Here is an 18,584-nt window from a genome sequence, read left to right on the forward strand (position 1 = left end):
GAAATGGAAGCATATTTACTGAACTAGTGCTGAGATGTAGGCATGGTGTGTTCAGGCTGAAACTATTCTTCTAAAATGTTCATTCCAGTGTCAGGTAACATGTTCTACTTACTAAAGACAAATGACGGATTTTGATTATGGTCAAGCAATACCGTAAACATAATGTTTCTTAATCAAAGAAAAGAAACAAAATATTTGATAACTCTGTAAAGAGTATGCCATGTAGGCCTTGGTATCAGTTCTTTATGTAGGCTGTAGCCAACCAATTTGATGGTCAAAGTTTTTTGATTAAATACTTTCTGAGTTGAATGAAAAATGTCACAGAATGAATACAATGCCTAGATCTAAACAGGAAACAGTACGTAATATATGTTTAGATCGACGACAATCTAAAGTTTAGTTATAGCTAAAAATATGACTCCTATAAAGACTTACTTACTTAGACTTAGGTCCTCCAGCGCCCTTCGGCGCATTGGGCGGCAAGCTGTCTCCATAAAGATCTGTCACTGGCAGAGGGGGCTCCTATAAAGAGTGTGTTCATTTCACATTGTTTAGATCTCACAGAGATTGTGCACTTAATGTTTAGATCTCACAAAGATTGTGCACTTAATGTTTAGATCTCACAGAGATTGTGCACTTAATGTTTAGGTCTCACAAAGATTGTGCACTTAATGTTTAGGTCTCACAGAGATTGTGCACTTAATGTTTAGGTCTCACAAAGATTGTGCACTTAATGTTTAGATCTCACAAAGATTGTGCACTTAATGTTTAGATCTCACACATTTTGTGCATATAATGTTTAGGGATCTCTCAAACATTGTGTACTTTTCAAAATCTTTATATATCGCAAAGATTATGTACATAATGATTGATTTGATATCACAAAGATTGTTCACAAAATATTTATATTTTTGAAAGATTGTGTTTATAAAGTTTAGATTTCACAAAGATTGTGTACATAATGTTGAGATGTCAAATGGTTATATCTTTCAGCTCTTCTTCTGATACTTTCTGAAGTCTGCTCTTGTCGTGAAATTCACTGGAAAAAGGTTCCAGGCAGACTAGAAAAATGCGGTCTTCAACCTTTAAATGTGTCTAGAATCTTAAAGTCAAAAACAGACTGTGCTATAGTTTGTAGTAACAGGTGAAGTATTTAGACAAGTTGTAGCCAGAAAATTACTTAAATTAATATTCATTCTATTAATATAAACTGTTATTTTTATGTTCATAGCTAAATATAACCTCTTTGACTGTCAATATTTATCATAATCTAAAAAGACTACTTGGTCAATATAAACCCATGAAAATGTGACATTTTATCTTGCAAAATTAGGAAAATCGTTCAGATCAGAAAATTGTTGCATGTTATACCAATTCAAATCTTAGTCCTCTAGTACGTAATGTTATACCAATTCAAATCTTAGTCCTCTAGTACGTAATGTTATACCAATTCAAATCTTAGTCCTCTAGTAAGTAATGTTATACCAATTCAAATCTTAGTCCTCTAGTACGTAATGTTATACCAATTCTAATCTTAGTCCTCTAGTAAGTAATGTTATACCAATTCAAATCTTAGTCCTCTAGTACGTAATGTTATATCAATTCTAATCTTAGTCCTCTAGTACGTAATGTTATACCAATTCAAATCTTAGTCCTCTAGTACGTAATGTTACACCAATTCTAATCTTAGTCCTCTAGTACGTAATGTTATACCAATTCAAATCTTAGTCCTCTAGTACGTAATGTTATACCAATTCTAATCTTAGTCCTCTAGTACGTAATGTTATACCAATTCTAATCTTAGTCCTCTAGTACGTAATGTTATACCAATTCAAATCTTAGTCCTCTAGTACGTAATGTTATACCAATTCAAATCTTAGTCCTCTAGTACGTAATGTTATACCAATTCTAATCTTAGTCCTCTAGTACGTAATGTTATACCAATTCTAATCTTAGTCCTCTAGTACGTAATGTTATACCAATTCAAATCTTAGCCCTATAGTAAGTAATATATTTGTTTACAAAGCCTATATCATCTCACTCTGTAGGTCTGTTTGTCAGATACACATTTTGGTCACGTCATTTGTCCCAGTTCCCATTGAAAGCTGGAGATGTACTAAAAATTAATGACGTGACTGATTCAAAATAATTTTTAAAAAACTTTTTATTATTCTTCTTGTTTACGATTCGTCGTATTAGCTTTCAAAATGTTCCTGGGCTTAAGACACTGGCTAGAGGAACATGGGTAGAAGAACCTGGAAACGGATTTCGAAAACGGCTCTAACGACTATTTTGAACGCGTTCATTGGGTATTCCCGCACTCGACTCGAATGTTTCTTTGAATTCAGTAATTAGGTGAATAAATAAATAGCCGTTCAGAAATATTTTGTGCACCGTTTGATACAGAAATCATCAGCTGCACTGAAAGAACTAATGTATAATAATATATATATATATATATATACTACAATTTATCAATATCAAATATCAATACCATAATTCTAATTAGATCCAGTATCCTAGTCTAGGCTATAGTCATTTTATGTTACTTTGAAATCTGAATCTATAGTCACCAAACTTCATTTTTTTTTTAGAATACTATACTCTGAGTAAATTTATACATGGTCGTGGCTAATGTTTTTTTTCGTGGAAGGGGTATGGAGCGAAGTAAAAAAAACAACAATTCATTAGTTATTGAGAGCGAACTAATCGCTCATACGAAAAGTGATCAGGTTTAGAAATGGGCATGGATAAAACAAAACTTTGATGTGACTTGTTTTCAATGTAGAAAGACTAAGATCTCTTGATCTATGCTCCAATGTCATCGCACAAGAAAATTAGTTTGCACTTCTATGTGTTAGTTCTAACGTACGGAATAGAGGGGGAGTGTTTTGGTCCTAGACTTCAGTCTCTAAATATTTCATTTACAAGACGTATTTGAACTTCGATAGCCATTTACGAAATTCGACCAGAGTAAGAGCAGTAACTAAGTAGGGACAATGATTGTATTGCTACATTGATTCTCTTTCCTCACTTAATGATGACACTGTTCATTTGATTTCAGTTTCAACTGTCGCAGTTTTATGTACAACAAAACGACTAAACTGTGTACATTGTACAAAGGGTTCAGTGCGTACTCAGAGCCACCAAAGAGTGTACTAGGTGATGTGTATGTAGCCGATGCTTGTGAAGCTTACCTTGATTTTAGGTGAGTTGTTGAAGGCAATGACAAACTGATCATGTGATCATAGAAGCAGACGTCATCTCTTGATTTGATAAGACTTAAATGCTTACCTCTGGCCATGGTTAGGGTCAGTGCTCTCTATAATGGCCTTCTGGACATGGCTAGGATCAGTGTTCTCTATGATGGTCTGCTGGACATAGCTAGGGTCAGTGCTCTCTATAATCGCCTACTGGACTTGGCTAGGGTCAGTGCTGTCAATAATGGTCTGCTGGACATAGCTAGGGTCAGTGCTCTCTATAATGGTCTACTGGACATGACTTGGGAAAGCGCTTACTATAATGGTCTACTGGACATGACTTGGGTCATCAGTCAGTATAAAGGTCTCCTGGGCATAACGTGGGTCACTGCTAACTATAATGGTCTACTGGACATGAGTAGGGTCAGTGCTCGCTATAATGGTCGGATTTATTAAGAAGATCTACGATGTGATGTGAGTGTTTCGTTGGGACGTGACTTCAAGCCGTTCTCTTCCGATACTAATCAGGGATTATTCTTTTCTTCCAATTACTCAATGTCTCTAGTGTAATGTCATCTGATATCTGTTCTATTAGTTCTTGAATCAGTTTAGGTTATTTCTTGTTTATTACTTACAAAGCATCACGTGACAACTATTCTTATCCACAGCCAAAAACCCATTGTACAACTTTTTATCCCTTCCACTATATTCGTGGCTTACATCTACCAAGCTCTCAGTTATCAAGATGCCCTGGCTACCTGTGGATGTCTTCAGTCCACGATGTTTACAGTTAAGACCATGGACAGATATACTTTTCTTATTGCCCAGGAGGGGCTAAAATATTACGAGTGGGTAGGCCTGGATGATATCAAGACAGAGGGCACTTTTCTCTGGGCAGATGATGGAAAAAAGTTCACTGATTTGGCATTAGAGAAACTTCTTTTTGATTTTGGACAACCGGACAATGGTCACAACATTGTTGATGAAGATTGTGTTATCAAGAAACGTCTAGAAGACATAACAGCAGGGAAACTAAATGACGTGTCTTGTAATTTAACTGCTTTCTTTATATGTGAAAAAGTCAACTGTTAGCATCTAGCCTAAGCAGTAAAATCAGGTTTACATATAGCCAACATTTTGTACAAATGTAGCTTATTTATACATTTAATCTCGCCCAAATGTTTTTTAATCGACCAAATTAAATGCCGCCTGTATATTTCGCAGATATTGTTTCGCTTATAGAGATACTTAAAATTAATATTGTAAATACAGCTTAAACATGACGTTAAAATAGAATCTAAGACAGCTTATATACAGCAAGGGACAACAAAACATATTAAGTAAACAATAACCTTAAATGTAGTTTTAGTTAGGTTTAAACGGCTTAAATATTCTCTTAAAATGGAATGCATAAATATCAAAAAGATATACAATTTAATTTTAGCTTCATTTAGCATTAGACAGGTGTTTTTTTTTGTTGTTGTTTTTCTTGCAATAAAACCAAAGTCCAGATTTCCAATTTTTTAGTTTACCAACACAAACATTAACGCGTGCTAAATTATATTTTTTTAAATTACTAATTGTATAAATATATATTTTTTTTAGTTCAAACTTAAGATTAAAATTGAAGTTCTGGAAACCTAAACATGAAAATTAACATGTCCAATCTGGCAGTAAGTGTACCAAAGTCAATGTCATGTCCTCTTCCCAAACATCAAGTTTCAGTTTCCTGAAATCTGAGCAGATTTCAAAGAGGTGCAAGAAATCAAATGTCCAGTGCATATTTAAAGAGAGGAGAAACACAAAGTCCATTTGATAATGAGTTTTGATGTTGCTATAAATAATTCCCTGAATGGTCACACGATGAAAACTTTGGTTTGACCGTCCTAATTCTTTCAAACTATAAACATCTTACAATTACAACGGGCTTATCTCCTTTACGTCATTTTATTCTGAAGACGTCACTGACGGTTATTACCGCACTCGACGTCACTGTTTCTTTGTATTCAGGAAGGAGTTGAATCAATCAATCGAGTTCTATGAACATTTTGCACACCTTCTTGGGCAGACGTTTCAGTCCACGTAGTCTTGTAACATCTGGGCTGTTCATTAAAGATTTTAATTATGCAAATGTCACAGGGAAGACTCCTCGCAATAGTGAAGCATTACAAGAAATAAATAGAATGAGAAATTATAGACCATCAGCTTCCTAAAGAGGGAATTGATTTTGACAAATACTTATTACAAAGCTTCTATCAACTCACTCTGTCTATGTGTCTGTCTGTCTGGAAAGTTTGTACACGTTATTTCTGTGACACCCAATCTCGGATCAAGCTAAAATTTTGCACAATTAATTCTTTTCTCGACAACACAAGAATCAAAACAAAAAGTAACCAATTAGTTAATTAAATATTGGTAATAAATTACTTTGTTTGATATTTCAAACAAGGAAAAGAAATAGTATTTGCTTAAGTGGTGGTATAAGCTGGATTAGTTCCCTTTATAAATTGTCGTCTGAGGCTTATTACAAATTTAATTACATGACTGATCGAAATTGATACATTCAATTGATACATTTAATGTAAGCTTGTTTTTTAAGCATTTTGTTTTTGTATTGTTGTAATATTACTTGTTATGTAACATATTTAAACATTTCTGAGAGAGAATGAAGTAAATATGGTAACTTTGGAGATGTACATTCTTTTTTATTTTTTAGATTCATTTGAAAATAAAGGCATCAAAAGTATGTATTGTTTTGATGTTACATTGATCTCCTTCAATTCATATCATGTCTCTGCATTTGCAATATTGATCATTAATAAAGAGAGCTGGTTATAATTTTCAAATTGATTTTTTTTTTCTATTTATAAGTTTAAATTATTTGCGTCTACACGCAGGCCAACTCTCGTATACACATAGATATTCTCGACGCACTATAGAATTAGCAATATTACCTCCTTTTCATTTGCCTTAATTCCAGAGCAGTGTTTCTCAAACTTTTTCTGGTAGCGACCCCCTAGATACTAAACAAATAAGATAGCGATTGCGCTCCCTTTAGCCAGTTGGTGACCTGAGCAGCGCTGTTGGTTCCTATAGGCAGGTTCGCAGGAGCTATATAAACGTAATGAAAAAAAAAGAAACTTAAAGCCATAGAATTAAAACTCAATTCCAATTTTATTTTACATACATATAATATGTTTAAAACTTTTTTTTTTGGAAATCTTTATTCTACTAGCAGTACACAAGCGTTGATTTGTTCCCAGGCTTTACATTGTTTATCATCTTATTTTTTTTTATTTAATTATTTCTTTTATTTTGAATTTTAATTAACGACCATATTTTAACGATCAACATGACCTACTTTTTCTTAGCCCGTGAATTAGTGTAGGGAAATTCAAGGTCCTTTCTCTTTTTCCTTCTCTCCCTCTCTCTCTCTCTCTTTCGCTCTCTGGAGCCCCCACTTTTTTTTTTACTTGCGCTCCGACATAGACTTTTGACTTGATTTGGAAAGTCCCGCTTCATACCACTCCCCCGACAAATACACCAACTCATAGTCTTGTAAAGTGAATTCTAGTACATCACTTGACTAGTTAGCTCCCCCCCTCCTCCAGCGCTTAAGTTGACTTAAGCTGTTATTTCTTTAAGTCCCTAACTGCGTTGGAGTCTCAGCAGCTGTCAGCAAGAAGAAGATCTTCCGTGAACTTAAGGAGATCAGTGTTTAAGAATATGTAATCACCCACATACCTACACATCGACACACCTACACATGGACACACCTACACATCCACACACATACACACCTAAACACCTACACATCCAAACACCTACACTTCCACACATCTACACATCCACATACCAACACTTCCACACATCTACAAATCCAAATACCAACACTTCCACACATCTACACATCCACATACCAACACTTCCACACTTCTACACATCCACATACCAACACTTCCACACATCTACACATCCACATACCAACACTTCTACACATCCACATACCAACACTTCCACACATCTACACATCCACATACCAACACTTCCACACATCTACACATCCACATACCAACACTTCCACACATCTACACATCCACATACCAACACTTCCACACATCTACACATCCACATACCAACACTTCCACACATCTACACATCCACATACAACACTTCCACACATCTACACATCCACATACCAACACTTCCACACATCCACACACTTACACTTCCACACATCTACAAATCCACATACCAACACTTCCACACATCCACACACCTACACTTCCACACATCTACACATCCACACACCTACACTTCCACACATCTACACATCTACATACAGACACTTCCACACATCTACACATCCACACACCTACACTTCCACACATCTACACATCCACACACCTACACTTACACAAATCTACATCCCCACACATCCACACACCTACACTTCCACACATCTACACATCCACACACCTGCACTCCCACACATCCACACACCTACACTCCCACACATCCACACACCTACACTCCCACACATCCACACACCTACACTCCCACACATCCACACACCTACACTCCCACACATCTACACATCCACACAACTACACTCCCACACATACACACACCTACACTCCCACACACCAACACATACACAAACCAACACATACACACACCTGCACTCCCACACACCTACACATAAATACACATACACACACCTACACTCCCACACACCTACACATACACACACCTAGACTCCCACACACCAACACATACACACACCTACACATACACACACCTAGACTCCCACACACCAACACATACACACACCTACACATACACACACCTACACTCCCACACACCAACACACCCATACACCTACACATACACACATCTACACTCCCACACACATACAGTTCCACACATCCACACACATACACTCCCACACATCCACACACCTACACTCCCATACATCCACACACCTACACTCCCACACATCCACACACCTACACTCCCACACATCCACACGGATGGCTGCCTGGTCGTGCGGTTTGCACGCTGGACTGTCGTTCAGATTTATCGATGGTCCCGGGTTCAAACCCTGCCCGCTCCCATCCCCCGTTGTCCTGCGGGAGGTTTGGACTAGGTGTGACAAGTCAAAAACTCGCTGTCAGAGTCACTCTAAATTATCACAGCATTAATTATTACTTTTCCTTATTTATTTATTTTATTTTAATTATTTGTCCATCCTACCCCTAAATCATTCACCCGCCACACCTTTTCCGCTCCAGGCTAGACTTAGTTGACCACCTTGGAGATAGCTAAGGCGCGTCCTTTCATTTATCTGCCCTTGATCGGGGAAAGGTAGACACACAATCTCTTTTGTCTTCCCGCCGGATGTCTGAAGGACGGTCGCGGTTGACACCACCTTGGTTTGAATGCAAGCTAATCCTTCTCCCCCCCCCTTCTCTCACGTCTCTCTTTGATCTAAGAGATTACCCTGGTCAACACACCGCGTAATATTCCAAGGTGCGGCTCCCACCTCGAGTCAAATCCACCCACGTGTAAGATAAATCTTAGCCTAGGGCATTTCCTGTGTCCGCCCGCACTTTCCAGGCTTATATAAAGTAAACCAACTCAAATCAGACTCTCTTCCTCATTCAAGCTGAGCTATCGAGTCTGGACTATATCACTTATTCTCACTCCTAGAGGAATACCTGGTGGTAAGCCGAACTTAATCACAAGTTACATCTTAGTTACTTTGTGCTATTTCCATTGGATATTATCATGTGTATTTTGCTTAGTTCATTTATATTTAATTAGTGCATTGTGTATTTCTCATTGGCGTAAGTAGAAAACATAAACATGCCCTATGTATTTATTTAGTATTGCATTAATCTATTAATGCTACGTTGCTCAATTGATCGTTGATGCAATCATGTATATATTTGTACATCTTATTTTATTTCCTTTATCTCGGTTGACCGCCTTGATAACCTTACTAGCGCACTAACGCTGCGTCTAGAAAAGATATACGAGTTATCTCCCCTGTAGTGAATTGTCTCCCCTGTACTCATTTTACTCTAAGGAGAGTCGCGCCGCTTGAAGGGACACCCTCTCCATTCAAGCACGCTTCATTGTTCTCGACCCACGGTCATATGTAAACAAACCATCTGGGTCGCTGACCACCGCCCATCCCCCCCCCCCTTCTTTCTCTATCCACCTGTGTTGTTTATTTGAGATTATTATTTCCCCTTTTATGTACATTTTTATATTATTACTTTCCCTTCTATGTGCATTTCTATATTGCTACTATCTGCCATCTATTCCCCAAATCCCATTTGTCATCATCTCCCCATTGTGCTCTAAAGCAATTTTACCAATCTGACGAATGCACCTCAGTCGAGGGCATCGATAAGATGTATGAGAGACATGTCCTAACTTGTCTTTATTTATCCGCAGCCTCCATCAGGTGTCTGCCTATTTATCTATTGGATTAATCACCTATCTATTTGCTATCGAAAATCACCTACTGCCTATTTAGTTGCCATCGATAATCATCTATTGCCTATTTTTTCATTGGATCAACGATCTATTTACCTGCATCTGTGCTTAGTGCTATTCAGCACTGCACTTGCCTACTGAGATCTACTCAACTCTACCACTTGGCGCTATCGGCATTGCCCGCCTATTCGACAGCCCACCTGTCAAGCTATTAGGTGCGACGTCCCTATAGATTCAGATCTGTGTGCGACGTCATAGCTACGCCAACCCTCTGCAACTCACTGGACATATCCTGTCAACTACGTTGCCCACGGCAGATCAGCTCTGCCCGCAGTAACCTTGTGCCCACGGTAGCCGGCCACCCGCCCTACTGTGCCCACTTCAGATATTAGAACTTGGGATTGAGACTCCACAAGAACTATATCACCGGCGTCCCTCTATCTGCTAGAGCGCCACCTCCAGCTGCAGAACCTCAAGCCAGGACACAGCCAGCTGCGACATCAACAGGAAAACCAGCTAAGTCAGAGGACAAAGTGACATACTCTCTTATTAAATGCACGAGTGATGATTAAATCTAGTATTCACTAGAGATAGATGCAACCCCCCCCCCTTTTTCATTCTTATATGTATATTTATGTAAATAAATATTCTTTTATTTTAAATTTTGTATCTATCTTTCATTGCTTGTCTCGTTGCGTGCCTGCTCCCGATTCATATGCTGATAGGTTGGTGTGTGATAGCTTTAAAAATAATCATCCCCTAGACATAAAACGCGCCAAACACACGTCACATTCCCCCACCTGGAAGGAACATCCGAAACATGTAAAACATTTTACAACATTTTTACAAACACACACCTACACTCCCACAAACCTCCACTCCCACACATCCACACACCTATGCATCCACACACTTACACTTCCATACACCTACAGTCCCACACACATACACATCCACACACTACACTCCCACAAACCTCCACTCCCACACATCCACACACCTATGCATCCACACACCTACACTCCCACAAACCTTCACTCCCACACATCCACACACCTATGCATCCAAACACCTACACTCCCACACACCTACACTCCTACACATCCACTCATGCGTGCATCTATACTCTCTTAAACTACTGAACTACTTCAATGGACCTAACATATATATCCATAAGATAGACCTATTGATTTACTACAGGTCAGTGGCTTTGTCACTTTTTCAGTTTAGCTTAGAACACATAATTTCTAGGTCAATGACTTAAGTCACTCATTGTTTAGAAGTATTTTAGAAGTTAGTTTCCCTGGTCAAGTAACTAGATCTACATAAAATCATTTGTTAATCTCTTCTCTTCTCGTGCATCCATTATGTGTGTGTATCCATTATGTGTGTGTATCTATTATGTGTGTGTATCCATTATGTGTGTGTATCCATTATGTGTGTGTATCCAGTATGTGTGTGTATCTATTATGTGTGTGTATCCAGTATGTGTGTGTATCCATTATGTGTGTGTATCCATTATGTGTGTGTATCTATTATGTGTGTGTATCTATTATGTGTGTGTATCCATTATGTGTGTGTATCCATTATGTGTGTGTATCCATTATGTGTGTGTATCCAGTATGTGTGTGTATCCAGTATGTGTGTGTATCCAGTATGTGTGTGTATCCAGTATGTGTGTGTATCCATTATGTGTGTGTATCCAGTATGTGTGTGTATCCATTATGTGTGTGTATCCATTATGTGTGTGTATCTATTATGTGTGTGTATCCATTACGTGTGTGTATCCATTATGTGTGTGTATCCAGTATGTGTGTGTATCTATTATGTGTGTGTATCCATTATGTGTGTGTATCCATTATGTGTGTGTATCTATTATGTGTGTGTATCCATTATGTGTGTGTATCTATTATGTGTGTGTATCCATTATGTGTGTGTATCCAGTATGTGTGTGTATCCATTATGTGTGTGTATCCAGTATGTGTGTATCTATTATGTGTGTGTATCCATTATGTGTGTGTATCCATTATGTGTGTGTATCCATTATGTGTGTGTATCTATTATGTGTGTGTATCCATTATGTGTGTGTATCTATTATGTGTGTGTATCCATTATGTGTGTGTATCTATTATGTGTGTGTATCTATTATGTGTTAGTATCCAGTATGTGTGTGTATCTATTATGTGTGTGTATCTATTATGTGTGTGTATCCATTATGTGTGTGTATCTATTATGTGTGTGTATCTATTATGTGTGTGTATCTATTATGTGTGTGTGTATCTATTATGTGTGTGTATCCATTATGTGTGTGTATCCATTATGTGTGTGTATCCATTATGTGTGTGTATCCAGTATGTGTGTGTATCCATTATGTGTGTGTATCCATTATGTGTGTGTATCCATTATGTGTGTGTATCTATTATGTGTGTGTATCTATTATGTGTGTGTATCTATTATGTGTGTGTATCCAGTATGTGTGTGTATCTATTATGTGTGTGTATCCATTATGTATGTGTATCCAGTATGTGTATTTATCCATTATGTGTGTGTATCTATTATGTGTGTGTATCCATTGTGTGTATGTGTGTCCATTATGTGTGTGAATCTATTATGTGTGTATCTATTATGTGTGTGTATCTATTATGTGTATGCATCCATTATGTGTGTGTATCCAGTATGTGTGTGTATCCATTATGTGTGTGTATCTATTATGTGTGTGTATCCATTATGTGTATGTGTGTCCATTATGTGTGTGTATCCAGTATGTGTATGTATCTATTATGTGTGTGTATCCAGTATGTGTGTGTATCTATTATGTGTGTGTATCCATTATGTGTGTGTATCCAGTATGTGTATGTGTGTCCATTATGTGTGTGTATCCATTATGTGTGTGTGCATCCATTATTTGTGTGTATCTATTATGTGTGTGTGCATCCATTATGTGTGTGTATCTATTATGTGTGTGTATCCATTATGTGTGTATTCATTATGTGTGTGTATCCAGTATGTGTATGTGTGTCCATTATGTGTGTGTATCCATTATGTGTGTGTGCATCCATTATGTGTGTGTATCTATTATGTGTGTGTGCATCCATTATGTGTGTGTATCTATTATGTGTGTGTATCCATTATGTGTGTATTCATTATGTGTGTGTATCCATTATGTGTGTGTATCTATTATGTGTGTGTATTTATTATGTGTGTGTATCCATTATGTGTGTGTATCCATTATGTGTGTGTATCCATTATGTGTGTATTCATTATGTGTGTATTCATTATGTGTGTATCCATTATGTGTGTGTGCATCCATTATGTGTGTATTCATTATGTGTGTATCCATTATGTGTGTGTGTATCCATTATGTGTGTATTCATTATGTGTGTATCCATTATGTGTGTATTCATTATGTGTGTATCCATTATGTGTGTATCCATTATATGTGTGTGTATCCATTATGTGTGTATTCATTATGTGTGTATCCATTATGTGTGTATTCATTATGTGTGTATCCATTATGTGTGTGTGTATCCATTATGTGTGCATGCATTATGTGTGTGCATCCATTATGTGTATGTGCATCCATTATGTGTGTATTCATTATGTCTGTATCCATTATGTGTGTGTGTATACATTATGTGTGTATTTATTATGTGTTTATCCATTATGTGTGTATCCATTATGTGTTTATCCATTATGTGTGTATCCATTATGTGTGTGTGTATCCATTATGTGTGTGTATCCATTATATGTGTGTGTATCCATTATGGGTGTATACATTATGTGTGTATCCATTATGTGTGTGTATCCATTATGTGTCTATTCATTATGTGTCTATCCATTATGTGTGTGTATATCCATTATATTTGTGTGTATCCATTATGTGTGTGTATATCAATTATGTGTGTGTATCCATTATGTGTGTGTGTATCCATTATGTGTGTGTATCCATTATGTGTGTATCCATTATGTGTGTATCCATTATGTGCGCATCCATTATGTGTGTATCCATTATGTGTGCATCCATTATGTGTGTGTGTATCCATTATGTATGCTACCATTATGTGTGTATCCATTATGTGTGTATCCATTATGTGTGCATCCATTATGTGCGTATCCATTATGTGTGCATCCATTATGTGTGTATCCATTATGTGTGCATCAATTATGTGTGTATCCATTATGTGTGCATCCATTATGTGTGTGTGTATCCATTATGTATTCTACCATTTTGTGTGTATCCATTATGTGTGTATCCATTATGTGTGCATCCATTATGTGCGTATCCATTATGTGTGCATCCATTATGTGTGTATCCATTATGTGTGCATCCATTATGTGTGTATCCATTATGTGTGTGTGTATCCATTATGCGTGTGTATCCATTACGTGTGTATCCATTATGTGTGTGTGCATCCATTATGTGTGTATCTATTATGTGTGTGTATCCATTATGTGTGTATCCATTATGTGTGCATCCATTATGTGTGTCCATTATGTGTGTGTATCTATTATGTGTGCATCCATTATGTGTGTATCCATTATGTGTGTATCCACTATGTGTGCATCCATTATGTGTGTATTCATTTATGTATGTGTGTATACATTATGTGTGTGTGTATCCATTATGTATGTGTGCATCCATTATGTGTGTGTCCATTATTTGTGTGTATCCATTATGTGTGCATCCATTATATGTGTGCATTTATTATGTGTGTATCCATTATGTGTGTATCCATTATGTGTGTATCCATTATGTGTGTATCCATTATGTGTGTATCCATTATGTGTGCATCCATTATGTGTGTATCCATTATGTGTGCATCCATTATGTGTGTCCATTATGTGTGTGTATCTATTATGTGTGCATCCATTATGTGTGTATCCATTATGTGTGTATCCACTATGTGTGCATCCATTATGTGTGTATTCATTTATGTATGTGTGTATACATTATGTGTGTGTGTATCCATTCTGTGTGTGTGTATCCATTATATGTGTGTGTATCCATTCTGTGTGTGTGTGTCTCCTTTATTTACGTTCTATTGCTGTTGTAGTTCCAACTATTTGTTGAAGTCTAGAACAAAAGCTCATGGTTACTGATGCCCAACCAATGACCCGAGGACTATATTCGGACATGTCGGCAACACAAAGCACTGTGAAGCCTCAGTGACACGGCCTCATTTCATTTCATGATTGTTGCTGGATGGCAGCCGTTGTCCATGCTGAAAAATAGGACGCCACTGATGAAATTCAAGAAACGTGTCTAATTGTATCAGATTGATGAACCTAGTCAAGCAGAACTCTTTCTAAACACATTTTTTCCTTGAAAGATCCTCTAATATCTATTCTTTATATTTTGTAATGTGTTTGAGATATTTTAAACAAAAAATATAATGAAACGCGACACAAACCAAGAAACACGATTCTACTACAAGATGTAGGCCCCCAAATAATTGTTACAAGAGATCTTCAAACATTCTAACATTACAGAAAATAATCAACTGTGTCAACTCAACGGAAATATTGATAAAAAGTCTCTGACTATTTTTCTTCAATACGTAAAGGGTTAACAGGAACGCAAAACATTTCTTGAATTCTTTTTGCATCTGTGTCTCTGAACATAGTTTTATTTAAAATAATAATGGCGAATGGAACTAGTGAAATAATATTTAAAAAGTAAAAGTCTAGATCAATATTGCAATTCTATAATCTCTCTGTGGCATTTTACGTCTCGAGAGACGATCTTTTCCCTTTGCAACTTCTTGTGTGACTAAAGAGGCCAATCCTTGATTTTTTTTGTTTACATTTCGAAGTAGTAAACTAATAATATATGGAGACCTAAGCCTGAGAAAATTCAAGGTGTAATGACTTTGTTGGTTTTGTGTTCATAAAGAGCTGAACTTCTTGATACCAAGAACGATATTGATAAGCTCAATCCAACTCTCTGGTGGGCCATCAAGCCTGTTTCTAGGCTTTTACTTTGTTGCAACATACTTCTAAAAAACCTGCTACTAGTTCGTAGCTTCTTATTGAACCATCCTGGTACTCTTCAGACGAACTGGATGGTTGATCTTTGTTTCAAATCAATGTTAGAATGTGTAGCAGTTCAAAGTTCATGATGGTGTTCCTAGAGTGGTTTGTTTTCGGTACACAGAAGAGCTAATACAATCAAGTTTACTTTTCTAAATACGTTGGACTGATCCATTTAGGCCTTATTTCTTTTAATACTTCATGGAACACCTATTGAAGTCTCGCGGTGTCCACAGAACACAGTTTTGGAAACACTGAGTAACCAGATGTTTTCTTGTAGAGTAATGTGTAGGCCTATTAGTCTTGTCTTTAGTTGAAATGTATATTGGATATACACTTAGACTTCAGCTAAGATACTATCTTTTAAGTTGTATAAGCAGCTAAGACGTTTCTAGTAGGCTAAATGATTAATAAGACGCGTTTCAATAATGACACTTGGTGAAGCGAAGTCTTCGCATTGTCAGTAAAGAAAATTTCCGAGCTATCAATAATTGATAAGAATTCCCACGTTCTAAACTTCATTCCTGTTTATAGTTAGTTTGTCTGGAGCAGGGATGGTCAACCCATGGCTTATGCTCCAAAAGTGGCGCATTAAGTGATTACAAGTGGCGCATTAAGTGATTACAAGTGGCGCATATCCAATAGAGAATCAAAGAAAAAGCGCTGTAGACAAAGTCACCGATTTGTAGAAGACAAAAGTTGAACGAAACATTGAGCTCATCGGTCTCACGTCCAAATCGACCCAAAAACCCAGATCATGATTTGATTTGACTTTTAGAATCAGATTGTTTCCGTATCCATGCAAGCTCTTTCTTATCACTAGCATTGGAAGAATCTGCTCAGTTCAGCATTTATATAAGAGGAATGGATGAGTTTTCAACATCTTTAAGAACGTATAGGTCTTTGGTCAATCCTGAGAAGAGAGTTCTTCAGAGGGTCAGACCTAAGAATGTTTAAATGTCTAGAAAATCATCAATTAAATTTTGTTGAACTCCTAAGTGACTGATTTAATTTTTAGGATCGGCTTTGTTCCCGTCAAGGAGTGGAAGAGTTGCTGAAACTATAAATAACTTATCTCGACATACGCCCTCGTCCTTTTCTGTGTGTTGGACAAAATGTTGAATTTTGTTTTGATAGTAGATCTAGTTGTGAAATGTGTGAATTAAATTAGAGGCAAGAAAACTAGAGCAAGAGGATTAAACAGAAAATAATGTAAAGATACGCTGATCTCATCCTTATTGCAAGCTGCGTTGGTTTTCTAATGGACAAGTTCTTGGGAGATTTTAGAAACCGACAAATAGAAGATAAAAAGCTGAGACTTGTGTGTGTGTGATGACGCATGGATGTTTGATTTAGTATTTTTACTGACTGTTACTTGCCATCTCAATACCTAACTTACTGACTGTTACTTGCCATCTCAATACCTAACTTACTGACTGTTACATGCCATCTCAATACCTAACTTACTGACTGTTACTTGCCATCTCAATACCTAACTTACTGACTGTTACTTGCCATCTCAATACCTAACTTACTGACTGTTACATGCCATCTCAATACCTAACTTACTGACTGTTACTTGCCATCTCAATACCTAACTTACTGACTGTTACTTGCCATCTCAATACCTAACTTACTGACTGTTACATGCCATCTCAATACCTAACTTACTGACTGTTACATGCCATCTCAATACCTAACTTACTGACTGTTACTTGCCATCCCAATACCTAACTTACTGACTGTTACTTGCCATCTCAATACCTAACTTACTGACTGTTACTTGACATCTCAATACCTAACTTACTGACTGTTACTTGCCATCTCAATACCTAACTTACTGACTGTTACTTGCCATCTCAATAACTTACTTACAGCCAAAATAAACAGATTGGCTTGAGACGTTTGACTTTGTGTTTTTGTTTTCACCCACTCTGCAATATTCAAAGTTCAATTCGTGACTGAAAGCAACAGACAGTTCTTGACATTCAAATCTCCTTGTTTTAGATCATTGTCATGGAGGAAAATGTTCTGTTACTACTGAAGGATGCTCTGAAGTGACAAGCCAAACTTTGGGCGAATGTCTATAGTTCTCGAAAATGTTCAAATGGTAATGATCGCTATGAATGAAGCCTTTTAGATGAATTTGTGATTAATGAAAGTTCCTTGAGTTTATTTAAGCATTAAATTTGTGTTCAGATTAATAATTTCTATTTGTAGATTTAATATTTTGCTCACAATGTGAAAACTTACTAATGTAAGCATACAGTAGTTTTTCAGCAAATCTTTATAACCCCTTGTCAATGTATCTTGTATGATTGTCTTCATCAGATTATTCTTTTAACTGTGGAATCGAGTCAAATTCTTGTTCCCTGACGGAAATGTTTACAGTTTCAACTTCCTATTGTTGTGGATTCTTGTGTTGTCAGGTGCAAAACATAACTGTGCTAAATTTCAACTTGATTCGAGATAGGGAGAAATACAGCGTACAAACATTTGACCAGACAGACAGACAGACAGAGTGAGTTGATAAAAACTTTGTCCCTGAGCAATGCTTCTCAGCCTCACCATGGCACTAGGGTGAAAACGATCGTTAGAGAGGACCATTAGGCCTATAGGGAAGCAAAAAAGAAACCCCGTTGGGGTGCCTAAGGACCGAGTTTATTGCATTGGCGAGGATGGAAGAAAGCCCTAACAAAATTGTCCTTATCCAGATACTGTTGCTTAAAGTACCGTTATATGGATAACACCTGTTTGGCTGATGTGGTACAGAGAATGAATATTGAAGAGTTCCTTTGATGTGCTTGGCCGTTGGCCTCACTTTAAATCCAAGCGCTTTGGGATATT

At 37.0% G+C, this 18,584-nt stretch overlaps 1 protein-coding gene across 1 annotated transcript; it reads left to right on the forward strand.

Annotated features, from left to right (window-relative positions):
• LOC106058559 (uncharacterized) lies at positions 1 to 5,928 on the forward strand. The gene is made up of 4 exons (XM_013216015.2): positions 1 to 94; positions 994 to 1,144; positions 3,065 to 3,208; positions 3,869 to 5,928. The coding sequence occupies exons 1-4, from the start codon at positions 76 to 78 to the stop codon at positions 4,290 to 4,292; spliced, it is 738 nt and encodes a 245-aa protein (XP_013071469.2). The 5' UTR covers positions 1 to 75; the 3' UTR covers positions 4,293 to 5,928.
• The last annotated feature ends 12,656 nt before the right edge of the window (positions 5,929 to 18,584 follow it).

The sequence above is a fragment of the Biomphalaria glabrata genome, chromosome 9 (assembly GCF_947242115.1).
Source record: "Biomphalaria glabrata chromosome 9, xgBioGlab47.1, whole genome shotgun sequence".
Lineage (NCBI taxonomy): Eukaryota > Metazoa > Mollusca > Gastropoda > Planorbidae > Biomphalaria > Biomphalaria glabrata.